A 27,713-nucleotide genomic window follows, 5' to 3' on the forward strand; every position below is an offset into this window, starting at 1 on the left:
TGTACCTTCCTTTACACGAGCAGAGCCGCCAACGAGAACGGGAAACAGTGACGGCCGCGGACGGAAAGAGGAAGTGTCGTTTTGGCCTCTCTCTCTCCCTGTAGCGGAGCCTGACTAAGCCCCGCCCATTAGGCATAAGGCATAAAAGGGCGTGGGCGTGCGTGGGGGCCTAACCCCGAGCGGACGCTGCTGCGAAGAGGAAGCAAGATGGCGTCGACGAGCCGGTCAGTAGGCGTTTATAGGAGACGCTTATATGTGAGGGGAGCCCCCAGACCGGACCTGGAGGTTTCGGGAGAGGCCGCCGGGGAAGCTTCTCCTTCGGTCCCGCCAGGCTTCAGGCGCCCCTTCATTCCTCCCAGCAACCTCCTCGGCCGCCTGCCGCTTTCGCCCCCCCTCCCCCCCGGCGGCCTCCTGCTCCCGTCTTTACCTCGGCCGCTCCTCCGTCGCTTGGTTCCCAGTCGCCGCCTGCCGTCATCTCGGGCCCTTGGCAGGGTTGGCAGTCCCCCTTCGCGGCCAATGGAGGGGACGGGGGGGGGGAGGGAGTAGAGTTGGCTGGGAAAACCCCCATGGGTTTGGGGAGGGAGGCTGGCGAGGACAGGGACACCAGAGGGATACACTGCCACAGCGTCACCCTCCAGAGCATCCGTTTTCTCCGGGGAGCGGACCTGTGATTCCAGGAGATCCTCAGGTCCCACTTGGGAGCTGGCAGCCCTACAAGATCGTGATGCAAACAGTCCCATGTGTGTTGAATCGAGCCACATTCCCTATTAAGTCAAAATAATGGCGAATTCTAGAACAGTGTGTTCCCGTTCTCCTTCAGTCGCCTTGTGCTCTAGTTATTTCCCATGTATATATATTATAAATACAGGTTTTCCAAAGCTAAGCTGTAGACCCTTTCTTTTTGCTGGAATTGAACACTGTGGCATAAAGCTGCTTAACTGGTAGATAGTTCACGTTCTGAATGTCATCACTGTGAGCCTTATCACCAAGCTCCAGCCATTTATCATGTAGGTGCTACACTGTTAAATGCAAGATAGGATCATTTGTGTTTACCCAGGATTTGGGGTTTTACCCACACTCACTCTCTCCTGACATTTTATGTTTGCTAATTTTATAAATACCTTGACTACATATATTTTTATTTAATTATTATTAGATGTCTAGCAAGCCTTTGGGGGAAAGGTAGGATGCTCATCTTTTAAATGAGTAAATAAAAAAGCAGTGTAGCAGGGTCGCCCTGGGAGGATGTATAGGACCGAGTAGAAAGTGCCTTTGGTTGTCAGTTGACTAGAAAAAAATAACCAGCCTAGCCCGCTGTTCTGGTTTAAACAGCATCTTAATGTATAGAAGTCAGCAGACTATTTGAACAGCTGGTGACCCAGAGTTGATTCAGTCCTTTTGATTCTTCCTGCACTTAGACTAGTGCTGTGGGTTGCTGCACTGGTTGTCCTGCCATAGCTGTGACCCTTATGTGTATGGGGAGAAATTTGTTTTACTGAAGAATATTTCAGGAGAGCTACAGAGATCTGACTCTGAAATTGTGGTGTTTCTGTAAATGCCATATTAAAGAAAGGATCAATTGATTTGTGTGATACTTTCATTTGGCCAACTTTGTCATTGAGATAAGGGTAGGAAAGCCATTTTAGCCCACAACTGTAGGCTGTAGTTCAGGGCACCCTGTCATGTCACATTTCTTTGTAATTCCTGATCAGCGGATGTTAATAAAAGCTGTAAGCATGTGATATAAATCAAATAATAAAGAAATCTGGCAGTTTCGTATTTTGGAGAAATGTGGCTCTGTTCAGTTAAAATGGAGAAAGGGACACTGGATGGTATTACATGGAAGGCATTAAGTTCATATTGACCTCTGTAAAATAAAGCTGTTGTTAAGGCTGACAGAATAGAAAAGGAATACACATATAAACAGCTTGTTTTCATTATGACATGAAGACAAAGGCTGTGTTCATCTTTCAAGTGGAACTTTAGTTAAGTTCTGATTTGCTACAATGCTCATGAATGTGTCCTTTTTATTCTCCATTTTCCTTCCTTGCGTAAAACATGAAAACAAACTGCCAAGTACCTATGACATCACACAGGGACATGTGTGAGCTGGAACTTTGTTGCTGCCACAAGTTGGGGTTCCAGACCATTATTTAATCCTGGCAGGGGAAACCAGAGATACTCTGGGGATTTGCATTCTGGTTGGAGTTTTCTTTCAAATAGAGAGGAGAAGGGAGCATGACAAACAAGTTGGGCTCATGCTTTATGATGTCATAGTGTGGCTTAATTATGGCTTCACGTGATCTCTGAATACAGCAGAAGTTAAACTGTCTAAATATAATTCAAACTACGGCAGTTAATTTGCTGAAGGATGAATGAGTTAATAGTTTTTGCAAGATAACTATGTGGTACATACTCAAAATCTTCAGGGAAATCATTTTAGAACTAGTAAAAAAGCCCATTGTATCCAGAAGACAATGGGCGCTAGCAGGCAGGGACCAGAGCGAGGGGCAGGCGAGGGACAGAGCAAGGGACAGGCTACCTGAAAGAGGAGGCGGGTGGCGGCTCCTCGGCGTCTCCTGGTTTTTGGTGGGGAGTCCCAGGCGTGGTGCGCTGGGCTGCGGCGGGTCCTGTGCGTTTATTTGATCTTCTGCGGCTGGGGGGGGGTGGGTTCTTTCCGCTGCTTCCAGGAGGCCACGGCCGCAAATCGGGCCGCGCCCGCGGGGCCGCGCCCGGCCGTGCCCGCGGGGCCGCGCCCGCAGATCGGGCCGCACCCGTGAGCCGCGCCCGCGGATCGGCCCGCGTGGGCGCGGCCCGGCCGTGATTCCCTCTCGGCGGCTGGAGTCTCGGCGGCTGGAGTCTTGCCGGGGGCTCCCTCAGGGGCCGGCCTGACGCGTCAGGCCGGGAGCAACTGCGAGCCGCGCTGCGCGCGGCTCGCAGTTACTGAGGCTGGGAATCAGAGGGACCAATCGGCAGGCGCTTCGCGCCTGCCGATTGGTCCCTCTGATTGTCTGTCATGAGGAAGGGTCCAATCCGGACCCTTCCTCATCCCGGACACATCCCGCCCCAGAACCCCTTACTATTTTATTTAGTCCGTGGCGCCCGCGGCGCCACGGGCGGTGTACAGATATTACCACTCTAAGGAATACAGGCATCTAAATAGAAGGATCTTTTCATCATCTTTTTGTTTGGTGAAAGCAAAACTCCACACCCATAAAACTGTTGAGCAATGTTCTGTTTCTTCAAACTTTCTTCAAAATTACCACATAGCTGGCAGTTTGTACAGCTTGCCTAGATTAGTAACATGAAACAGATCATTTTGTGTATTGTGTTCCCTTACCAATCTACTCTTGCCACATTATCAGGAAAAGCTAGTTGCTCAGTTCTGTAGTCGAACTTTGTTTTGATCACACTGGGTTCATTCTTCAGAGTTGGCTCCAGGATGCTGTCAAGCAGTGGTTTAAAAATTATTCCTTTTTCATTTAAGGTCAGCATTTTATTTGATGTCATGGTCATAACTTGTACTACCTTTAAAGCAGGTTGTAAATATAATTGACATTTGAAGGTGATTTGCCATTGCCTGCCGTTGTGTTATAACCATAGGGAGGTCTCCCATTTAAATACTAGTCAGCGCCAGTCCTCATTTGCCTCCAAGATCAGATGAGATCCAGCATTCCTGGGCTATCCAAGTCAGGTATTGTGTATATTGATTAGACACATTGTAGGATATTATTAATTAATAACCCCCCAAAAATCAAAAAGCTCAGGACACTGCACATTTCCTTTTATTGGTAGGACAGTTTAGTTGATATATGTTCAATAAAATCAGAGTCTAGTAGTACCTTTAAGACAACAAAGATTTATTCAAAAATTAATTCTGTTACATTTTTGCTATATATTCCCACTGTCATGTAGGAAGTTCTTTGAGGAAGAGTGCTTGCAGTCGAAAGCTCATGCCTTGAGTAAATCTTTGTTGGTATTAAAGGTGCTACTGGACTCTGATTTTATTGTGCTTTGTTGTTGTTATGTGCGAAGTTGTGTCCGACCCATCGCGACCCCATGGACAATGATCCTCCAGGCCTTCCTGTCCTCTACCATTCCCTGGAGTCCATTTAAGTTTGCACCTACTGCTTCAGTGACTACATCCAGCCACCTTTATTGTGCTACTTCAGACCAACTCGGCTACTCATTTGAATCTAGCTGATATGCTTTCACTGTACTTTCTTGTGCATTATGTAATATACGGCAGCTGATTTAATTTATTTATACCTTGCCTCTCTCCCAGTTGTAATAACTACCCAGTGAGATAGGTTAGGCTGAGAGAGGGGGTGACTAATCCAGTGTCAAATTGTCTGACCCTCTAGTCCAGCCTTTCTAAACTTTTTAACTATTGAGAAACCCTGGAAAGATTTTTCTAGCTGAGAAACCCAGAAGTGGCATGATCATGCAGAATATGGTAGGGATGCATAGTTGTGTACATGCCCACCCAGGGGCTCTCCTCACCCCATCCCATGCAAGCCCATCATTGGCCATTTTTTGGGGGGGGGGCAGGTCGATACAACCATGTTTGGTCATATCTGATAAATGTTTAATGAATTAGAAAAAAATATAAAAAATTAATTAACTTCTATCCATTTGGGAAACCCTTCCAGGGCCATCAGGAAGTCCCAGGGGTTCAGGAAACCTTGGTTTAGAACTTGGGTGCCGAGTTCGCGTGGCAGCTGAGCAAAAACGTGCATGCGCAGTTGCCGCACATGCACGTTTTCGCCAGCAGGGGGTGCTAACGTGCACACGTGTTTATCCCAGCAGGGGTTGCAAACGCACATGCGCAGCAGCTCTGCGTGTGCGTGTTTCTGTCGCCGGTGTGCCAGCAGCCGCAGCTGCCTCTTCCCCTCCCTCTCACTGCGGGGGGGGGGAAGGCAGGCGTGGCTGCCGGCGGCCCAGTACCGTGCCCTTCACAGACCGGTACCGGGCTGCTGACCGGGGGTTGACAACCCCTGCCCTATAGATCTTACGTTTCTTGACAACCAAAAAGGCAAGTGCATTCTATGATGGCTGTGTGTTTGAGACATTCTGATCATGAGAAAAATAGTACATTCTTTAGATTTTGGAGTGATTTCCTACTTCAGCAGTTGGTAGTCATTATTTAATTTAGTTAAATCCTGCCTTTCCATCAAAGACAGTTGACAACAGACATGCAGGTAAACATCTTAAAAATTGCACTTATCAGTGAAAACTACCAAAACGAACAACAAGGATAATCAAAGATCCCTTCAGTATAACTCGTTACAGTGAGTATCCCAAAAAGAGGGTGCAGAGTTGATCAACACAAAGTGTCGCTGAAGTAGAACTGCTGTTCATTTCTTGCTAACAGGCCAGGAAGGATGATACTCTTCTGAATTCCTTGGGCAGGCCACTTTGCAAAGCCAGAGTTACAACTGAAAGGGCTCAGCTGTGGGCTGAAGAAGTATGAACATTTCCAGCTGGTGCCATGGCAGGAGCTGCCAGGAGGTGTGCAATTAGTGCCTGGGGAGAGATGGTCCTTTGGATAAAATCACACAAACATGCCATTATCTTTAGCTCCACGTGGCAACAAGTGCTAGGAATAATTCCTCTCAAAAGTGTTAGGCACTGTCTGAAATGCTTGTTCATTTTTGAGATACACGCACACACACAAATCCCTGAGCAGGAAGCTATCTACTGCTTAGACTTTGCAGAACAAAATTAAATTACAACAGTTAGCAGTGTCCTCTATTCAGCATCCATTTAGTTACCATCCTGTATTTGTATTGCTTAGCCATAGGCAATTACAAAACAATATGCAGAACAAACATACATTACAATGAGCCAGGGTACACATATATTTGCTAGAATAGGTTTTGAATTAAAACTAATCTAATTTAAATCCCAGTGACTTCACTGCATTGTAGTGCCTAGCTGATCGCTACCGCCATGTATCTTTCATGCCCACTTGCATCTTCATAATTAGTTTAAAGACAAGTAGCAGACTTATTTCTTGCTTTGCATACAAATAAAAGACTTTTGAAACTGAGCCATATCAAGATGAGGTGTGAGGCTATTGTTGAATCAAAAATGATATCCCACAGAAAATGCTTTATTTAGGTATGTTATAGTGCTCTTCATTGTTGTCTAGTACAGGGGTAGTCAACCTGTGGTCCTCCAGATTATTATTATTATTATTATTATTATTATTATTATTATTATTATTATTATTATTATTTAATTTATATCCCGCCTCCCCCCGGAGGCTCAAGGCAGGTCACATAAAAACCAATCCCCTAAAACAGTAAAAGCACAAAACATAATACAATTAATACAAAAGTTAAGACAAGAATGGCGGAAAAATTCAATATAGCTAACCCAATTCCACACCCACTAAGTAGGGAAAGGGAGGGGGCAGATGACAGACGCAGATGACAGATGTCCATTTGCTGGCAGGGGCTCATGGGAATTGTAGTCCATGAACATCTGGAGGACTGCAGGTTGACTACCCCTGGTCTAGTATATGTATTTGGGTTTGTTGCCATTATGAGTGCATGTACCTGCATTAATATTTAGGCTGTAGGATGTTAGTTTGTATGTATTAGAGGTAAAATGCTGGTAGGCGTGCAGTTCCTATGGGCTTCTATTTCTATGTTAATTTTTGTCTTTGAGCCAAACAATAAATTTCTCAGTAGTCACATTTTACAAAGATGCAGTTCATCTGATATACCTAGTAATGTCATTTCTTGAATTGGATTTACAGTAAACTTGACAAACAAACTTGTTACATGAACATTAGCAATAAGTAAATCTTAGCAGGTAGATAAGGACATAAAGGTAAAGGTAAAGGTATCCCCTGTGCAAGCACCGAGTCATGTCTGACCCTTGGGGTGACGCCCTCCAGCGTTTTCATGGCAGACTCAATACGGGGTGGTTTGCCAGTGCCTTCCCCAGTCATGACCGTTTACCCCCCAGCAGCAAGCTGGGTACTCATTTTACCGACCTCGGAAGGATGGAAGGCTGAGTCAACCTTGAGCCGGCTGCTGGGATCGAACTCCCAACCTCATGAGCAAAGCTTTCAGGCGGCTGCCTTACCACTCTGCGCCACAAGAGGCTCTAGATAAGGACATAGTCTCCTTAAATAAGAGGTTTTATCATTTGCCTTCATAATAGGATCTTCTGGGCTGTCATATAATATGATAGTAGTATTTCTATAGCAATGGACTTTACGCTTACAGATTTTGCTGTGAAAAGTACTTTATCAGATCATTTTACACAGTTCCTTAATTGAATATGTGCTTTACTTTTTAGGAATGTTTATTTTTAGAATGTTAGTTTTCTGAAAAACATAGACTTGGAAAATGTTCTTATATCATAAAGGATCTGATATTAAAGAACAAAATTGTTTTAAACTCCTTTTCAGTAAAAAAAAATGAGCTAAACTGACATTTGGGGAAAGGATCAATCAACTGTGCTTAATGCAATATATACAAAAGGGAGCACTGGTGTTTGTGTGTTTCTGGAATAATGGACATTTTCTGTAGGAAAATAGCTGTGGATTTATCCAGACAATTATCCATTCCATAAATGTACCCCATGGCACTGCTGTATAATTTGACATAAACAATTAAAATATATACATTTATTTTTAAAGCTTGGATGTGCTTCCGAGAGTGACATGTCCAAACCATCCGGATTCTGTTTTGGTTGAAGATTACAGAGCTGGAGATATGATCTGCCCAGAGTGTGGCCTAGTAGTAGGTGAGTAACTTCATAATGCTTTCAAAATGAAGATAGATCTCTTTTGAGTTTTTATAAATTCAAAATAACCATCTTTAAGAGTTTTATTCATCACTGGTATTGGTCCTGCAGTATATAACTGAGTGCTGTTCGACAGACTTTAGCCTTTGGGGTATGTATTTATGTATTTATACAGATAACTATGTGATCATATTTACTTCAGTATACTGAAAGCATGAAGGGAAGTATGCTAAATTCTGGCTGCACCAAACAGAAAACAAAGGGGAAAAAAGAATACAGTCCTAGTCTCTTTATAAAAATAACCTCCTGAACAGTTCATTTACATGTTCTGCGGAATGATAGGCATGTTGGAGCCTTTTGACCACTTCAGGCAGGCAGTTCTACAAATTGTAAACCACAGCAGAGAATACTTGAGTATAGGCAACTGCTGATCATACCCCTTTGGAGGATGGCAGCTTCAGAAAACCTAGCACAGATGAACACAGGGCATATTGGGAGAGGTAGTTCTCTACATGCTTTGTGATAGCCAGTGTCTCACTTTGAATTCAGCTAACAGTGACTGCAGAATAGGGATGGACATGAACCTGAAAAATGTGTTGTGTGTCAGTTTGTGGTCTGTGGCTGAACCACAAACTGAACTGGGAGGTTCGTTTACTAACAACGAATTTGTGACCTCACAAGGCCTCCCTTTTCAATGGAAAAGGCACTCCCAGCATTGAGTTCTTATGCTTTCTTGTGCAGTCACTTTAAAGTAATTGTGCTAGAAAGTCCAAAAAACAGCTGAGCTACAGGGAGGTGCTCCCCTGTTCTTCCAGTGGGAAACAGAAATTAGGGATTCAAAGGGACTTGGAGTCTTCTTAAGCCCCTGCTTCCTTCTCTATCCAGGAACCACAGTAACAGCTTTAAAGGCTTATGGAAGTTTGTGATAGTAGACCTGTCATGAACTTTGGTTTGCGAGGCATGAACAGGTTAAATATGTGTTGAATTTTGCTTTGTGGTTTGGTTTGTGACATCCCTACTGCAGAACAGGTTAAAATATATACTATGCCTTGCTCCATATAATAATTGAGCTGTGATGTTCTGTACAAGCTGGAGTTTTCCAGGTTGACTTCAAGGATAGACCCGTGTAAAGTGCATTACAACACCATAGGCTAGAAGTTACTTTGGCTCAAATCCATGTGGCCAAATAGGTCCATTCTAGGATGAAAGTCCTCTTCTGGGTTAGATGAAGACAGAAGAAAGTATTTGGTTCAGCTGAATTAATTAATTTCTGACTTGCACAGTGACTTATTATTTATTTTATTGTATTAACTACCTAATCTGGCAACTCAGGGCAGGTTACAACAAAGTGAGAATACATAAATAGAATAAAATCCAATATAAAAATTAATTAAATTAGTTAATTAAAATTATTTGAACTGTTACCGATTGTTGCCTGTTTTTCACCATCCTACAAGAAGGGGAGGGTCATAAGACCCTTTTGCTGGAGTAAATTCGGTGGATTTTTGTCAGGGAAGCCAGTACTTCCAGATATCATTCCAGCCACAACCATAGGCCTGGCAGAACAGGTCTATTTTATAAGCCTTGCAGGACTGATTAGAGTCCAGCAGGGCTCTGATTTAATTCGGTAGAGTGTTCCAGCAAGCTAGGGCCACGGCCAATTTAATCTTGGGGCTGGAAATCCTGAGCAGGTTTTCGTCTGCAGATCTTCAAGCTCTTTGAGGTTATACAGGGAGAGGTGGTCCCATAGGTATGTTGGCCCCAGACTGTTTAGGGCTTTAAAGGTCTGATTCAGTCTTCAATTTGGAGCCAGTGCAGCTGCGAGAGGACAGGTCGAATATGAGCCCTGCACTGGATCCCAGCAAGGACCCATGTAGCAGCTGCCTGAATTGTGTATATAATGGTCCCTCTTAACACCTTGAAGAAGCATCTTGGTTGTTAGCTATAAATATTACAGCAGACAAAGCATTTTAGTTGATCTTTAGAAAGTTGCTTGTGATGGTTTTAATGTGGACAGAGAAAGGTCTTATAATTTGACTGATAAGTGTGCTGTTCTCATTTTCTAATCAGATGTCACTGTTTCAGGATGTCTGAAAGGAACCTCAAGTTCCTATACTCCAGCGGTTCTCAACCTTTTCTTCTCCGCGACCTCAACTTCGGCGGCTGATGCGGCGGCAGTGTGCGCACATGCCCGTGCAGCGTGTGTGTGTGCATGCGCACAACAATCGAGGCAGCCATTGCCATGGCTCCGCCACCTCCACATGCTGCTGTGGGCCGCTGTGGCAGGCAACCTGGCAACCCCGGTGAAGGGGCCAAATGACCCCAAATGGGGTCGCGACCCCAGGGTTGAGAACCGCTGCTATACTCCTTAAATGAGCCTGTGGTCTGCTTCAGGCCAGTGTTTAACAGATCCCTTGTTACTTTATGGCCTTTTAATACTGTTGGAAGTGAAATTGGGCAGTGCTGCACAGCCAAGACTAAACTTAACGTTAACTTGTCCTATGCGACGGTAATGAAGGAAGGTTTCCATTGGCTGATCTCCCCTTCCTGTGCAATATATGGTGCAGTTGTGACATCAGCATAAACACTGGACTGCTGTAGGAAAGCTTGGGTAAGTGTGGCAGCTTAGATTGATGTGAATTTATTAGCATTCTCACCCATGAATGAAAGTTCTTGGATCTAATTTGCTATAGTGCTATAGCTGCTGAAAGTGGGGTAGGCGGATTTGGCAAGTCTGTCTCCAATACCTGCAATAAGACACTGCTGGTCTACCCTATGTGGCTGTTGTGCGGATTACTAGGGATGTATATAAAGGCTTTTGTATGACTGTGCACATTGTAAATACTACAACAACAAATTTATTTTCAGACCAAATGGTAAAGATACATTTAAAATATCAATAATTGCCAAAAAATGTGTTCACAGAAACACATTTAAACCAACATGTTGTAAATTTGTGAAAATGACTTCATAACTTTTTTTAGAAGTACGTGTTAACTGAGAAGCAATCTTTGGTCAGGCTCTTTTTCTTAATAAAAATCTGTTTATAAAAAATGTTGGCTGCTTCTTTAGGACTAGCTCAGTGCTTTTCATATTTAAATGTCATGTCCATTTTCAGCATCTGTTCTGTTCATTATCAAAATGAGAAATGAGGGTGCCAAATAATACTACTAATCCTGGCCCAAAATTAATGAGTGATGAAATACTTTGGCTGATATTTACCCATGCCTGATAAGATAAGGTGTGTAGCATGGGGGAGAAGCAATAGTTCTGCAGAAGTAGACGTTCTCTGCACATAGGTCTCCCTGGCATTGCCACTTAACAGAAGAGTTTAAGACTACAAGTTAAGGCTACGTGCCTCTTTAAGTCCCATTATTTAAAGTCTTCATCTTACAGAGACTTTAATGCAGATGTTGAATCGTAAATGTGATTTCCAAATTATGAGGGAAGGGAAAGTTTCTTTGCTCCAAGGAATATTGCAATGCAAGATAGGTGCTTAAGTAAAGCTGGTGCAATAGTGACCAATTGCAGTTGTAAATTTTATAATTTTAGCCTGCTTGTGACAAATGTATTGCTTTTGTTGTGTTTTAATTGTTTAAATTGCCCCACGATGGTATTCCAAGAGGGGTGGCATTTAAATCCCTAATAAATAAAAATAAGTACTGGCTGGGAAATAGCATCTCTTCCCTGGTTGCTTATTCTGAACAATAATATAAGGAACAAGAGAAATACGTTCTTTTTATAAACTGTAAGATTCTTTTTAGGCATTTGATAGACAAAAATGACTTAAAAGATGTGTATGAGAGGTCTCAGGTCAGGACTGTAAACCTGTGTTTTGAAAGGTGTCAGCAACTTTGAACCACTGTGTAGCTGCTGAGAACATCAGTGCATCATCTTGGAACCTCACATCACTTAATATTGTGCAGTTTGTTTGGGCATCACAGCAAAATCTTGGTTTTATGCTTTGAGAGCTTAATTATTTATTGTGCATGTATTACTATCACTAGCAAATTTATTTTTGATGTTTATTTTTTATTGTTAATTTTGATTTATTTTGGGTTTTATTTGTTATTTTATACTGTTGACCTCACTGAGTGCTGAAAGGCAGGGCATTAATGTTCTTAAATCACAAATAGAGGCATTGGCTAATGAATTAAACTTACCATTTGAGTCTCTAATTTGTATACAGCAAATCACTTTTCAGCCCATTCTTAATGACAGCCTTACAAAGTGCATCTTTTTTCTTACATGATGAGGTGGCCATGACAGAATGCCATCAGTACTCAACATTTCCTAGTTTTGTATTCTAGCCTAAAATTTTTTCACATAGGATAACAACTAGAATGTCTGTTTACCAGTTGTGTCATGTTGCTCAATCCAGCCTTCCTCAACTTTTTTACCATTAAAAAAACCAAACAAACCTGGAACATTCTTCGGGCTTTGAGAAACCCCGCTGTGGTGTGATCATGCAGAATATGGTTGGGAAGCATAGCTGTGTACACGTCGCCTGAGGCCCCTTGCCCTCCTACCCCCTCCAGGCCCATCATTGACCATTTTGGGAGGCGGGGGTGGATTGACATGATCATATATGGTCATATCACCTGATAAATATTTAACAACAATATAAAATAAAGTAACTCCCACCCATTTGGTAAACCCTTCTGGGGACATCAAGAAACCCCGGAGTTTCACAAAACCCCTGTTGAAGTAGCCTGCTTGAAACATCTCTTTTTGTGTATTGAGGCCAGTGTGATAACCAAGAAAAATGTTAGTAGTTCATCAGATCAAAATGCTTTACTGAATGTTTGTGTAGGTATGTGATTTCTGTAACGCATGAATTTTTTTTTGAATTTTTTCTCCAAGCCAAATAATTCGATAGGGGATGCTCCTGTAATAGCCACTCATATTTTGAATGGCTGCAGTCATAAATGTTTTAAAAAATGTCAATTTGATATCTGCTCCAAGCTTGCTTTGCATCCGAAATGTTCACTTTAGGGGCGGGCAAGAAAAAGCCTCAGGCCCTTCTACTATGCCTGGATCTTGGTCAGCTGAGATTCCCCTTCCTCAAGGAACAGTTGTAGATAATGCTGCTTCACTTGGCCTTTTTAAACTCCAGTGAGCTGCTTTAAGAGTGTGTTGTGCTGAAAAGGAGCATCAGTAGACAAATGCCTGTATTATGTGGCAGAATTGAAGTGGCTATTTAAAACACTCATCTTTCTGTCTCTTGAAAGAAACGTTTACTGTGAGAAAACAAAATTATGCTCTGGTTTGGTTTTAATTTTATTCCCTTTGTATATTTAGTGTCCTACTCTTTAGAAGGCAAAATGATCAGACACTAGATGGCAGCAAGTTCCCTAATTAACTCTTCAAAGAAATGTTGTGAAGCTTTGTGCTTCTATCTAGGAATCCTAGAATTAAGTTGTGCTTTTGTACGGGTAGGAGTAAAATGCCAGCACAGAAATCCACAGTGTAGGACTCTGACCTGCTTGCTTGAGTATGTGCTGTATTTCTGGAGTGCTGTATTTCACTGTATGTGCAATTACCAGAAAAGTAATTGGTGGTCTGAGGTTTCATCTCCTAGATAACATTTCTGTTTAGTGCTAAATAACAGAATTGTGTTCTGTTAATTAAGCCTTTAAGATGGTGTGTATTGAAGACACAACTAAGGGCACTTTGCCTGTGCCTGGCTCTAATTGATTTCAGTACTTGGGCACTGTAAGAAGGTGAATGAAAGGGCAAATTCCCTCTTTGAAAACAGCACTCTCTCCTGGAAGGCTTTCTATCAAAAAGTAAATCAAAGTCTTGATTTAAAACTGCCACTGACATTTCAACCTGAATGATCAGCAACACCTCAAGCTCAGCATGCTCAGAAATAGAAAGCCTCGGCTGCCCTCCCAAACTGCTTTATTCTCCATCCTTGGAAAGGCTGTGTGCAGTGCTGACCAGGAGTTAGCCTGATTCTCCCCTCCTCCATAGGATTTTATTACAGGACCCTGACTCTTTCCTTTCAGCGGGATGAATATCTATTTTTGTTTGTGATATTCCATTTTGCTTGCTTTGACTATTATTATTACTTGCTTTCTGGCCCTTTTAATCACACTTTGATTCCCTTCACTAAGAGTACAGCAAGAATGATCTGGCTTCTCTTTAGCTTCATTGGAGCCTGTACAGGCAGTTTGCTCTTCCGAGTTTTATTGCACCCTTGCTCTTTTATTGGTTTGTACTTTATTTCTTATTTTTTAATTTCATATCTCCCTTCTTTTTGACCTCTCCAAATCTTCCTTATAACTATTATCACAAATTGTTCTTATAATGTGGTGGGCCATAAATTGGACGCCACCTACTTGTTTTTTAAGGGCAATGAATAACAAAAATATTCTAGAGGAGCTTTGAGAATTTGATAACAAATGGTTCATCTCAGTGATTCCACATATTCACACGTTTTCTGTCACTGAGAAGTTGTCCACATTTTAATTTTTTCCTTCTTTGCTTTAAATATTAAATATTGCCATTTCCAGGGTTGCTCTATCTCTTGGTTCTGTCTGTAGTGCTCTACTTTACCAGTATATAAAAGAGGTGATTCTTGCTGATTGCTATTGCCCCGTTCCCCTAAACAGCATTTCATGGAGCACAGTGGGTTGCAGTGGGAGCAGGGAAGCAGAAAACGTTGTTCCGTGTGCTGAGCTCCACTCATTGTTCTAGTCTCCATTTTAGTTCCCTCTTTGTTCATGAAAGTATGCTGATCAGGTTAAGTATTCAACATTATTATTAATATATATGAAATGTTTTTCAACTACCTGCTCATACGGAGAATCTGAAGATGCTAAACAAATGGCCTATCTCTGGTTTAGTTAGTTTTTCTCCCTGTGCCTTTTTCTGTAACCATGTAGCAGCTTTCTTCTGAAAGTGATGACAGGATTTGATCAGTCTCCAATTTACCTTTCTTCCAGCAGCACCCTGTCACCCCTGAAAAGCTGGTGTTAGGAATTACAGGACCCTTGTGGATAAAAATGAGGATTGCAATGCAGAGGAGGAATCATGATTCTTAAAGGTTTAGCGTGGTCTCTCATCAAGAAGAAAAAATACTGTATTTCCTTAGGTGACTTTACTGCTGAAAATCAGAAAATAGAATGACAAGATAATAGATTCCTTCCACCACAGTATTTTTGAGATCACGAGAAAGTAACTGCTGTTATTTTCTAAGTCTCAAACATGTTGGGAGAACTAGGATTGTGTGTAATTGATAGGTATAATTTTACCACTAGTCAACTGAACATGTTCTCTGGAATCAACTAGTGATGATCCATGGACTACAATTCTCATGAACCCCTGCCAGGATTCTCTGGCAGGGGTTCATGGGAATTGTAGTTCATGGACATCTGGAGGGCCGCAGTTTGACTACCCCTGGTGTAGTCAATGCCCTTGCTTAATATGAATACATCTATGTCCACTTGCTTCTAGAATGTTATTTTCTCATGTCGATAAACAGTGGGGCAAAGTAATCCATGCTGATTAAGTGTATTTGGTGTATTACACTGACCCTTATTTTAGTCAGCGTCTTCTCTTGTCATTTCACGGCTACAACTTTTGCCAAAGTTGTCAGTGATAGACCACGCTTTTCTTTAGAGCAAGGATGGTGCATAATTTGCAAGAGGGCAGATCCTTGTGAGTCATATAGGTCATTCCCAATTGTGTGGAAAAATATGACGACATTGCTGGGCTCAGTGTTCTATTTATAGGCCAGCAAGAATTTCAAGTACGTTTTGCTTTTTTTAGATGCAGTAAACAGAAATGGGGGTTTGTCTTGCAGTAAAGTTAGTGCTTGGCCTTAGAAGGAACAATACTTAATCAAATATTTACACAAAAGCCAGAGGAAGAGCATGCTGTCTCCAGTTTTAAATTTGCAAGAGAATGATAGGATGAGAAGGATGATCCCTACTTTCTTTGGCATTTACAATGTGGCCTCTTAGGGAGATAATCTTCCTTCTTTGTAAAGCTTTAAAAAACCCAACAACAATTGTTCAACCATAGTAACAGATGAAACAAAATGGGGTTTCTGTAGTCGCGTTCCATCTCCTAATTTGATCCCTCCTTAATTGATGTAATCCCCTTCTAGGGTTAAAAAAAATTACACTTTTGACATTAAAATATGTCTAATTTATGTTCTTGGATATTTGTAACCAGTTCCCATCTTGAACCTGAAACCTGAAAGCATAGCTGTTGAAAATTTCTGTATTACATTGTATACAATTTTGAGTTTTAATACCATTTTCTGCATGCTGATAGCTTAACTGTGATCTGTTATATTTATGTAAGGAACAACGTGTAGGATGTATTCATATGAATACCCAAACAAAGTCCAGGGGACTGTTAAGAAATTCCTGGATATTCTTGTTTTTTGAGTTATCAAACCTGGTATCATAATTCTCTTGACCAAAGCTTGTAAAGCGGTATGTTTTCCATTTTAAGGTTCACTGTAATGCCCAGCATGAACAGTCCTTGCATCAATTGTTTCTTGCCTGATCTCTTAGGGGGAAATCTTTTCTGAGTCATAATTTAAAAAATAGCTGCTACATCATAAGGCCAATATCTTTTGCCATACTTGTGGCTTATGAAATCACAGCTATATCTGGATTCTTTTATAAGGGCTGATGATTTTCTTTTGCTACAGCCTTGATAACAAGCCAGCAGCTGTATATCTGAGTGCACTTCATTAGAAGCAAATCAACCTTCACAGTTTATGCTAAGCAGATTTTTTTTTGTACTAAAAATTTGTTGTGTACTTTCTCTGTATTCTGCATACATGGTTTCTCAACTTGAAATACTTTTCAGGGAGTTCATTGTTGCAGTTTTTTTCCTGTGAATCTTAACTTTATATAAATTAAACATAAATAAATTAAATATAAATAAATCATCATTTAAAAAATAAAAATGGCTAAATGAACAGAGCCAATTTAGAGTCCAATGGCACCTTTAAGACCAACAAAGTTTTATGCAAGGTATATGAGTTTATGAATAAAACTTTGTTGGTCTTAAAGGTGCCACTGGACTCTAAATTGGTTCTACTGCTTCAGACCAACATGGCTACCTGCTTGACTCTAAGTTTATGAACAGTTACAGCGTAGCAGTGACAAAGTTATAAACTCAAATATCTTTTCTTATTCAAAAGGTGCATTTGAAAGGTTTTCAGGTTCTTAACTTCCAGTGAGAACTTCATATGCTTATTTAAAAAGCTGAACTTTTAAAGTTTTGTTTGTTTATAATTTGCCTTTCTCCAAAAAATCAAGAGTCCCTTTGCTAATAAAATTCTTTAAACTATTAATCTAGCTTGATTATTGAAATTTACATTTTAGGCTAACAGTTTTAGAATAGGAATAGTAACGTAGTACATTAACAATGTGTTCAGCATTTTCAACTGGCTATCTGTCAGGTTTCTGTGAAAATTACATGCCAACTTCTGTGGTATGTACAACTGAAACAGGCAAATGATAAAGTTCTAAAGCTGTCTCTGGGTGTCTAACTGTATTCCATTGGTAACAGACCACTAACATCAGTGCCCCCCCCCCATAAAAACACCCCTCATATGCTGGAAATATGTGGATTTCTGCTGCTGCTAGTTACAGAATGTGTTTTAAATGTGTTTTAAAACTGTTTTATAGTTTGGCTTATATGAGTTAGTGCTTGTTCTTCATCGCCCTGAGCCAGTCTGCCAGGAGGGGAGGATACAAATAATCAAATATCAAATAAATAAGATATAGAAAGAAGCAATTGCAGATGAGCTTGACTCAGCCAGAGCGTCACATGCGCTTGAACAACCCGTTGTATGTGACACAACTTCATAAACACAAAGTCTCTGTGCTTGCTGTCCCATTAAACATGGTGAAAGTCTCAGACCAGCTTTTGCATTGCATTTATGAAATAATGATGTTTAGTCATTTAGAGACCCATTAGTAAGATTTTATATTACTAGCATTATGTTAGTATTGTCCTGCTACAGCTTTTTATCTTATAGAAGACATCCTGTAGAAGTTTCTTGTCCTAGGGACTTGGAAACTGTGATGCAGACCTTCTAGAATTGTTAAAAATATTAAGATCTTGTAAAGCAGTGGTCCCCAACCTTTTTATCACCTTTTTATCACCAGGCTTGACAATTTTACTGAGACCCGGGGGGGGGAGGTGGTCTTTTGCCGAGGGATGTTGCTGCCTCCTGAGCCCCTGCTCCACTTGCTTTCATGCCGGTGCCCCTGACTTCCTGCTGCCGACTGATCCGCGGACCGGTCCCGGTCCCCGGACCGGGGGTTGGGGACCACTGTTGTAAAGGATCTATTGCTCTTGGAAGATGAGCAGTGGGTGTGAACTCTTTCTTTGGGCTCCCAGTTGGAAACTCAGCAAGCAGCTCTTGGAGGCAAACCACTCCTATCCTATCTTTTGGGTCAACTCCAAGGATAGTAAAGTAGAAGATTAGGGCTTGCTATTGCATGTAATAATTTCCACACTCACTTCACCTAGCTAAAAGATGGCTGGCTCTGGCTTGGGAATGGTAAGTCTCTCTTAGAAGCTGAATTCAAAGTTTGAGAAATATTGTTTGAGTCCAGTGCTGACTCTGTTTTGGCAGCTGCTGGGTCCTGAGTATGAGATACTGCAGAATGTATCAACATAACTGCAATGTCCTTGTTTGCTTGACTCAGTTGTGTATGGATGTCATCAGGACTGTCGTCCCATTGATTTCCCCTCTGGAATTCTTTAGGAAATCATAAATGTATCCTTGTGCTGTTAAGTGTCTCCTCCTGAGATTTCAGAAGCCAGAAATGATATAAGCTTTTTATGTATTCAGGTGACAGAGTCATAGATGTAGGGTCAGAATGGCGAACGTTCAGCAATGATAAAGCAACCAAAGACCCATCTCGAGTTGGAGATACTCAGAATCCTCTCTTAAGTGATGGAGATTTGACTACAATGATTGGCAAGGTAATATTTAATGATAAAATGTAATGTTTTAGTACTGTGAAAACATGTATCCAGCAGAAGGAAGGTCCTGCAAAATGAAAATTAAATAATTAAATAACCATAGAAAGGCAACTTTATTCCATAATCAAACTGTGCATAATAGCTGTTTCATGATCACTTCTTCATATTCTCTGTATTTTATATTAATTCAGACTAGGAGACAACATTCACTGATTGTGGCCCTCTAAAGCAGCACCCCCGCTCCCTGGTACTGAGTAAATTGTGAAGCATGGAATTGGAGGTTTTTCCCTTGAAAAAATGATATAAAAAGTAAGGGAATTTGGGTGGAGTTTTGTCTTTCTTTACCAGTTGCTTAATAGGGCACACAAAAGCCACTTTGAGTTACTTAAATCAGTCAAACCAAATGCTTTTCTGACTTGCTTTCTGGTACAACTACTTGAGATTAACATTCCCAAAGACCATATTGTTTATTCTCACAATGCTTTATGAATCCCCCTTTGCTTCTCAAATACTAATGCAATTTAATGCAGCTGAACTGAACACATTGGGTGAAAGGAAAGGGGAACTACTGTTAGACACGGGCACATTTGGTCACTAAGGCTAATTTCAGCACTGGTGACTAGTTTTCCTTCTGGAACCAACCCTAGTTTCCATAACTGGAAGAACATTATGTTTAGGTGTGAATACAGCACAGTTGCAGTTGAAACCATGTTGTATGTGTGTCACAGTGGAATCTTTCCTTAGTGTCTTAAACAGCATATCATACTTTATAGAAAAAAGTAGAAAAAGGTTGACCAGATGAGTTTGATTGTTAGTAAGACATTGTCAGATTAAATAATATCAGAAATGATACCCCCCCCCGAAATCTGATCTCTAATTCTAAAAATGATGTGGGAGCTTTTGTCTTATACACCAGCATAGAAGAGTTTGGTTCAATAATCAGTGGTGTGTTGTCAGTTGATTACTTTATGAAGCTAGAAATACCTATATATAGGTGGCAGCCAACCTTTAAAGGTAAAAGGTAAAGGTATCCCCTGTGCAAGCACAGAGTCATGTCTGGGGTAACGCTCTCTAGCGTTTTCATGGCAGACTCAATACGGGGTGGTTTGCCAGTGCCTTCCCCAGTCATTACCATTTACCCCCCAGCAAGCTGGGTACTCATTTTACCGACCTCGGAAGGATGGAAGGCTGAGTCAACCTTGAGCCGGCTGCTGGGATTGAACTCCCAGCCTCATGGGCAAAGCTTTCAGACGGCTGCCTTACCACTCTGCGCCACAAGAGGCTCATTGCCAACCTTTAAACACCCTGAGAAAATGCTGAAGCTCTGAAGACTCCTGTTGGTGGAACCTCCCCCACTCAGGACCAACTGCTGTTCTTGCTCAGGATTCCGCACCGCCCCCCCTTCCCTTCAGCCCTGCTGTGAAGGAAGCCTCTAACGGCCCCTGTCTGAGGCAAGGGACACTTTTCCAAGAGCAATGCAAGAGAATCTGTAGGCATGCATGTGCATTCATTTTGAGGAGGCACATTTTCTCCTGCAGTCTAAAGGTTGGGTGACAGGGAGGCCACAGAAAACCCCTACTCAAAATACTGCTGTGGCCAGCCTCACTGCCGGAGGAAAGACACAACCAAGCCATGCGTGTCTCTTCACCACCACTCTTTGAACATAGCTCTCTGAACTGGATACTGCTGTGGGGGTTATTTTGCCTCCTATTTCATTTGCACAACAACCCTGAGCAGTGTTTCATCTCCACAACAACCTGTGCGGGAAGCTGAGATGTTCCTTTTGCATAACAGCCCTGTCCTTCCTCCAAAGCAGCCATTTCTGCCTGAAGAGCTTTATGGTTTAGAGATGAGCTGTCATTCCAGGAGATCTCCAGGCCTCAGCTGGAGGTTGGCTACTCCTGGGTTTGAAATATTCTGTGAAAGTGGGGCCTCAAAAGGGTATAATGCCTCCACAGCCACCCAACCAGCCACATAATGCTCCTGGCCTATTTCAGGTCAAGAAAACATTGCAGAGAGGAGGTAAGGTTGCCAGATAGATATACATTCATGTTCTGGTACTCCACACTTCCTAGGTGTGCTTGAACCTGATTGGGATCAGGACTGTTGTGCATAGAGAGACCTCCTCTTAGGATTGCCATCTTCTAAGTGAGGCACAAAACCCACACCAAACCATGAACTTGCGCCTGTTCTATTACAGTATGCAACAGGCTTTACTACTAGTATAAATATAAAAAGAATTTTTTTCAAAGGGATTTTTTCTAAAGCTAGTTATCTGATAAAAACCACGGCAAGGCCTCCTTGGTTCATGAAGTTTGTTGCTGTTCAGCGCAGGAAGGCAAACTTAACAGTTGAGTTCCGTCAGATGTCAGGACTTTTAATTTTTGGTATTGCAAAGTGAAGAGCTGGTCACAAACCAGTTTGCGCATTCATCAAAAACATGTATTTAAATTGAAATGCCTGGTGGTATGCAAGTCAAGGGAGTACAGGACAGCTATCTAATATGCTAGATTCTTGAAGCGTTCAGAGATTCTGAAATTGCTCATCTTTACCTACTTAGTATGTGTGGTTCCCCTCATGAACAGTTTCTAGCGTACTGTAGGCAATTTTCATCATATCCCACTGGATAACCTGTTGTCTAAGCACATTCTCTTACCAGAAACACAAAGTTCACTACACCAGAAGAAAACCCAGAGTAGGTATATATCAAACAGGTTCTAAGCATTCCTGTCTAGAAATCAATTATTTGGGGGACACAGATAGTAAATTATTTCTTTCCATAAGGAAATCTTTGAAGAAAAAGATCGACCTTAGTGAGCTGAATATCCAATATACATCACAGTGCCATGAGTTTAAATGGTGTTCCAGCTAGGTTCCTAAGAACGTGGCTAGTAGATAAGCAGAACTGCAGGTCTTCCCACCCACCTTGATTCCCTGCTTTTATACATCCTATTTGTCAATGCTTTTTTTTGCTAGTTGAGTTAAAATGGCTTTATGGAAATTGCCCTTGTGTACAGGTGCTGGAAAGGCAGCCAACCATCCATCCTGTTTGCTCACTACTTGGCTTTCTTGGTGCACTTCTTTATATGCTCTGTGAAATGTTTAACAATCTCATGTTTTCCTGCATTTTCTCTTTGTTGGTTCTCTCTTAACTGTTAAAAATTCCACAGGTTCTAAAAACCTGATCAAACTTCATCGTGTATATGTGTAGGAGGTATTCTAGACCTATGGATATCCAAAGATATTAAGTCCTCCCTTTTGACCCAAGAGCAGTGGGTTTTACTAATTGCCCACTGGCATTAAAGGAAGTCATAGTCACAAGTGTGTTTCCCTTTTAAGGAGCAGATGTTCTCAACCAATACCATAAACACAATCAAAACTGCCTTGTCTTTAGTTTGTTTCATTTAATGGCATTGTTGTAAAGCCGTGCAGGTATACCTGTCTCATGTAAAAGCCTAGCGCAGAAACATACAAATTGCCATAGCTTCACTGGAGTTAATGGAAAGCTCAGAGGAGGGGGAGGTTGGATGGGGTCCATCAACTTCCTTCTTGTAAGCAAGCAGTCTTTCTTTCAGCTTGGCTTTTATAGAAGGCAGAGGCTTTGCCTTGCTGCTTTCTGCATAAAGCTAACATAAGCGAAGCAGGTAGCCCTCACATCCTCCAGTGCTTTGCTTACCTGTGGACAGCCACACTGATGTGGGAGTTTCTCATTCAAGCAGGTGTACCGCTCTGGTAATGTGTAGCCTCGGGAAGGTCGGGGTGGAGATTTTTGTATAGGCCTTTTAGTAAAAGGGGGAACAATCATGGATCAGAAGAGCTCCAGGGTGAATGAAACAAAGGTTTCAGAATGCTCCATAATGTATGAAAAGCTTTACAGATGTTGAATTTAACAAAGACCAACCCATCAAGAGCGTGATAGTTTCATTATGAACAGCCTGTTCATCTTTGTCCATGTGGAAACAGGTAAGACAATGATAGCTCCCTGCTGTGGTGTAAAGGCTATCTGACCAATCCATTTTCTTAACTGCTAGGAAACAGTATGGAAGGGCCGCCTATCACAAGCATTCCTCCCCTGCTCTGAATCTTCTCAAAACATATCAGAAGGGCAATCATAAACCTTTCTTCTGCAGGGCACAGGTGCAGCCAGTTTTGACGAATTTGGGAATTCCAAGTATCAGAACCGCAGGACAATGAGCAGCTCTGACCGTGCAATGATGAATGCATTTAAAGAAATCGCTAGCATGGCCGACAGAATAAACCTCCCCCGAAATATAGTCGTAAGTTCGTGTCTCCTTCTCTTAAATGGTTCTGGCATTTACTTAGTTAGCATAATATAATGAGCGCATGAATTTTTGATATTATTGCTAATTAAATGGCCCGGAGTTAATTAAATTTTGCCTGCTTGCTTTGAAGGATCGAACAAATAATTTATTCAAGCAAGTGTATGAGCAGAAGAGCTTGAAGGGAAGAAGTAACGATGCCATTGCCTCCGCTTGTCTCTATATTGCCTGCAGACAAGAAGGTGTTCCGCGGACCTTTAAAGGTAAGTCTCTAGTGGCTCATGCTTCAGCTCCTGCTGGCTGACCTCTGGCTAGTGCAGACCACTATCTTGTGGGTGTAGCATTCAGGAGGAATAAATTGAAGCTTCCAGTTCCTGGCATCTTGTATGGGATTTTGCCCTTTTTCTGGTATGGATTATCTTTGGGCAAATGTATGGAGTGGATTGACTTAAATGTAAATGTCTCAGGAGGCAAAGCAATTATTGGGCATGCTTAAAAGCTGCTGTGTAATACAAAATGGAGTGAGGTAGCTGTTTTGTATCAGCAGAAATTCACTACAAGGCCAAACCCAGAGCAACACAACTTGGATTGTGCTGCTTTCAAAGCAGAATGGATTCCTTGCTTCATGGACCCCTCCATGTATCTTTTCCTGTTTGTAGAGTAGCTATGCACATGGAAGGGGCAGTTTGGGACATGTGCCATGTGCTCAGAAGCCACAATGGACTGCCTGTCAAGGAAATTAAAAGCTGACACATGACTTTTAAATTACTCTTGGCTGATCCAAGCATTTCCATCCATGATGATCTTGTTTGGCTTCAGTTTAATAAGTCCTAATAACCGTTTATTGTGTCATGGTTGGTCCCAACCTTAAAGGGGAGACAGTGTGGTGTAGTGGTTATATGTGTTAGTCTAGGAGCTGGAAGACCCAGCTTCAAATCCCAAGTCATGCCATAGAAGTTCACTGGGTGACTTTGGGCTAGTAACACACTCTCAGCCTAACCTACCTCACAGGGTTGTGAGCATAAAATGGAGGAGAGGAGGGTATTGCCAGCTCCTTTGTGCCTTTGTTGGGAAGAAGAGTGGAGTACAAAACATGCATATAAATAAAAAAGGTTGTCGCTGCCCTGTTGAAAATTTATCTGTGGACCAAAAGGACATTGATTGTGTTGAACTTGTAAGCAGATTAATGCTGGAGAACATTATGGAGAACGTTTCTTCTCAATGAGTCACAAATACATGCCTGTTGGTTGGTTGAAGCAAAACAACAAGATCACTTCATGTGCACATTGTTCTGGTGGCTGTTGTTATGTTCAAGGGAGTTGAGATCCATAAGGAAGAATTGCCAGTAGTCATGCTTTCAGAAGGAGCATTTGACTGCCCTCTGTTCTGGGGACCTGCCTAATTTCTGCTTTCATATATGGTGCTAGACAGACTTGGGTTCCATAGAACTGTTCTGATGATTATTCCTCTGAGGTGTCCTTCAGTGGGATGTTTCTAAAAGTGGATCTGAGCTCATTTGGTTTGTAGACTGAATTATGGGACCTTGCTGTGAAAATTTAAAATGCTGATAGCACAGTAAGAAATTAATTTGATCATAGTTTGAGAATTAAGCTTTAATTTGCAGTGAAGACTAAAAGTATTCCCATTAACATGCGAACATCTTGATTGTTTTTAGAAATATGTGCCGTCTCCAGAATTTCTAAAAAAGAAATAGGTCGATGCTTCAAGCTCATTTTGAAGGCTCTGGAAACAAGTGTGGATTTGATCACAACTGGAGATTTCATGTCCAGGTTTTGTTCAAACCTTGGTCTTCCTAAGCAAGTTCAGATGGCAGCAACACACATTGCACGTAAAGCTGTGGAGTTAGACTTGGTCCCTGGGAGGAGTCCCATTTCAGTAGCAGCTGCAGCAATTTATATGGCTTCACAAGCTTCTGCGGAGAAGAGGACCCAGAAAGGTAATCTTTTTTTTCTGCTAGATCTCATCTTTATATCTGCAGGAGTAGTAATTCCCCTGAAATAAGGAGAGGCATTTATGCAGAAAAACATGATGTTACCCTGCTTTTACGTTGGTCTTAGATGCATCTCCTTTTCAGCACAGCCACTGTGTCTTTCTTTCTTTTCCCTTTTGGGCTGATTTCTTGACTGGTCCAACTGTGCCACATTCGTCACACAATAAGCATGTATAGTGAGTGTACTGGACCTTTATTATTATTATTAGATTTATATCCCGCCACTCCCTTGCGGCTCGTTCTGAATTAGGCATGTGGTGTATCACATGATCTGTTATGTACAGTCCTCTTAAGTGTATGGGCATTTAATGCATTGGCAAGAGTGCCTTGGTAAGTAAGATGCCAAATGGCATGTGTTATTGGTTACTCTGAATTACCCATATTTGGGTATTGCCTGGCTAGTACAAATCAGAATCTGCCCTAGTATAGTGTCATCAGTTAGTCCTTAGTAGGACTCCAGGCTAATTTTCTCTATGTAACCAAGTTATTGAGTAGTCCTCAGTTTGAAAGTAGCTCCTTCAAACAAGTTAAGAACATGTCCAGAGGAGGGCAACAAAGATGGTGAGAGGTTTGGAGACCAAGACTTATGAAGAAAGGCTGGGGGAGCTTGGTCTAGCCTAGAGAGGAGACGACTGAGAGGGGATCTGATAACCATCTTCAAGTATTTAAAAAGGTGCCATATGGAGGATGGAGCAGAATTGTTCTCTCTTGCCCCAGAGGGACAGACCAGAACAAATGGGATGAAATTAATTCAAAAGAAATTCCATCTAAACATCCAGAAGAAGTTCCTGAAAGTTAGAGCTGTTTCCCAGTGGAACAGGCTTCCTCGGGAGGTGGTGGGTTCTCCATCTTTGGAAATTTTAAAACAGAGGCTAGATAGCCATCTGACAGAGAGGCTGATTTTGTGAAGGCAAAGGGGTGGCATGTTACAGTAGATGAGCGATTGGGATGTGAGTGTCCTGCATAGTGCAGGGGGTTGGACTAGATGACCCATGAGGTCCGTTCCAACTCTGATTCTAGGAGGGCCTTTGTTTTCTGATATGGGAGGAAAGAGTTCCTTGCCTATAACTACAAGCTTGAAAGGTTGGCAACACTGGCTTCCTTTTCTGGCGGGTGTGTGTGTGTTTCATGCTGGGAAATAACTCCAATTGTGGCAGATCCTGACAAGGTCTTTAAAGGAGAGAAGGAGGAACTTTCACAGAGATCACTAGTAGGAGAGCACTCTTTTAGCTGTAGGTTACTAAGTAGGAAGGCACTGGCTTTTCCCTTCTCACCCCTTTCTAAGTAGTTCTGCTTATACAATCAATTGCAGTCCCCTGTGTAGGACTGCAAAGAATTCTGGAAGAGTTAATGTCTCATGCAGAATCTTTAAATACAAAAGCTTCAAACACCCCTTGTGTACTTTTTAGACTAAATCGGTAAGAATTGAAGTCAGTGCGCTGGCCAAAATGGCATTTTCCTAAACCCGGCTTCCTCTGCTATTAGCCTTGCCTCTGAGTGTGATGCAGTCAGGAACAGAGCTTCCTTTGACCTTCAAGCTGAGATCAGGTACATGGGAGAAGGCCGTGTTTTGGGAATCTAGGGCACAATTTGTGTAGGGCCTCAACCGTTCATTTCTGCACTTTGAATTGGCATAGAAATGGACTACATACAGGTACCATGCTGTTTCATTGGCCACCACAACAGAATCTTCAGGCTCACTAATGTTGATTCCCGAGTTGTTGCTCAAGGCATCTTTAACAGACAGAAGTTGAACACTGGGAGAGCAGGGGTAAGTTTATATGCTGAAAGGTCAAAGCTATATTTCGGAAACTTCTTGTGTTGGATCCATCTCATGAAGGAGCAGGTTGAAGGGCTATTTTCCTTATCCTGTTCATTCTCAGATCCCTCTTTTGAAGCAAGGTGGCCCTTGCATGCAAAGCAGATTGCAGTATTTGGGATCAGTGGAAGTGGAAACAGGAAGCAATTTTGCTTACTTTCCCCCTCCTCTTTGAAGCATGTTGTTTATAAGGGGGTCCCCCAAGGGGGCCCTTGGAAGCTTTTTTGCTATAATGGTAGGATGCTGGGGAAAAGGATAGAGTAGATTTTTTCTCCCTTTCTTCCAACTTTTTCTGTGAGCTTTTTTGACTATATCTAGCTCTTTAAAATTTGTAGGTGTACTTCTCACTTTAAGGGTAGGCCTTCCAGCAGATGCAGCCTGATCACTTCTTTCTTTGTTTCAGAAATTGGCGACATTGCTGGTGTAGCTGATGTTACCATAAGGCAGTCATATAGACTGATCTACCCCAGAGCTCCAGATTTGTTCCCGGCAGATTTCAAATTTGACACCCCAGTGGATAAACTGCCACAGCTGTGAAACTCCGAAGGCTACTTCTAGATCCTGCAAGAGTTTGATTTTGATTTACAAAAGAGGTGTATAAGGAATTATTACTGAGCCCTCAAGTTGCAGAACTGGTTAAAGGATGTGAAGAATGCCTAACAAAGGAAGGAGCAAACATTCCAGGTGTAAACAAGATCATTTTGTGGTATCTTTTTCTGTATATATTAGTGAAAGTAATTATTTAACAACCATTGCAACAAGCTTAATTTCCTATTGTATGTATTTAGATTTCTTTCGTAGAGATCTAGTGAAATGTATTTTGGAAAATATTCCAAATTCGGATTCCTGAATAAACTGTTTTCCAAAAACA

At 41.8% G+C, this 27,713-nt stretch overlaps 1 protein-coding gene across 1 annotated transcript; it reads left to right on the forward strand.

Moving 5' to 3' along the window:
• GTF2B (general transcription factor IIB) lies at window positions 1-27,713 on the forward strand. The gene is made up of 7 exons (XM_077333089.1): window positions 1-224; window positions 7,658-7,764; window positions 18,599-18,732; window positions 22,863-23,009; window positions 23,146-23,275; window positions 24,688-24,969; window positions 27,246-27,713. Exons 1-7 carry the CDS (start codon window positions 208-210, stop codon window positions 27,377-27,379), a joined length of 951 nt encoding a protein of 316 aa, XP_077189204.1. The 5' UTR covers window positions 1-207; the 3' UTR covers window positions 27,380-27,713.

The sequence above is a fragment of the Paroedura picta genome, chromosome 4 (genome assembly GCF_049243985.1).
Source record: "Paroedura picta isolate Pp20150507F chromosome 4, Ppicta_v3.0, whole genome shotgun sequence".
NCBI lineage: Eukaryota > Metazoa > Chordata > Lepidosauria > Squamata > Gekkonidae > Paroedura > Paroedura picta.

Coding starts and splice junctions, on each gene's coding strand:
- GTF2B (XM_077333089.1), top strand. Junction 18,733..22,862: donor TGACTACAATGATTGGCAAG/GTAATATTTAAT, acceptor TTTCTTCTGCAG/GGCACAGGTGCAGCCAGTTT. Junction 23,276..24,687: donor TGTTCCGCGGACCTTTAAAG/GTAAGTCTCTAG, acceptor GATTGTTTTTAG/AAATATGTGCCGTCTCCAGA.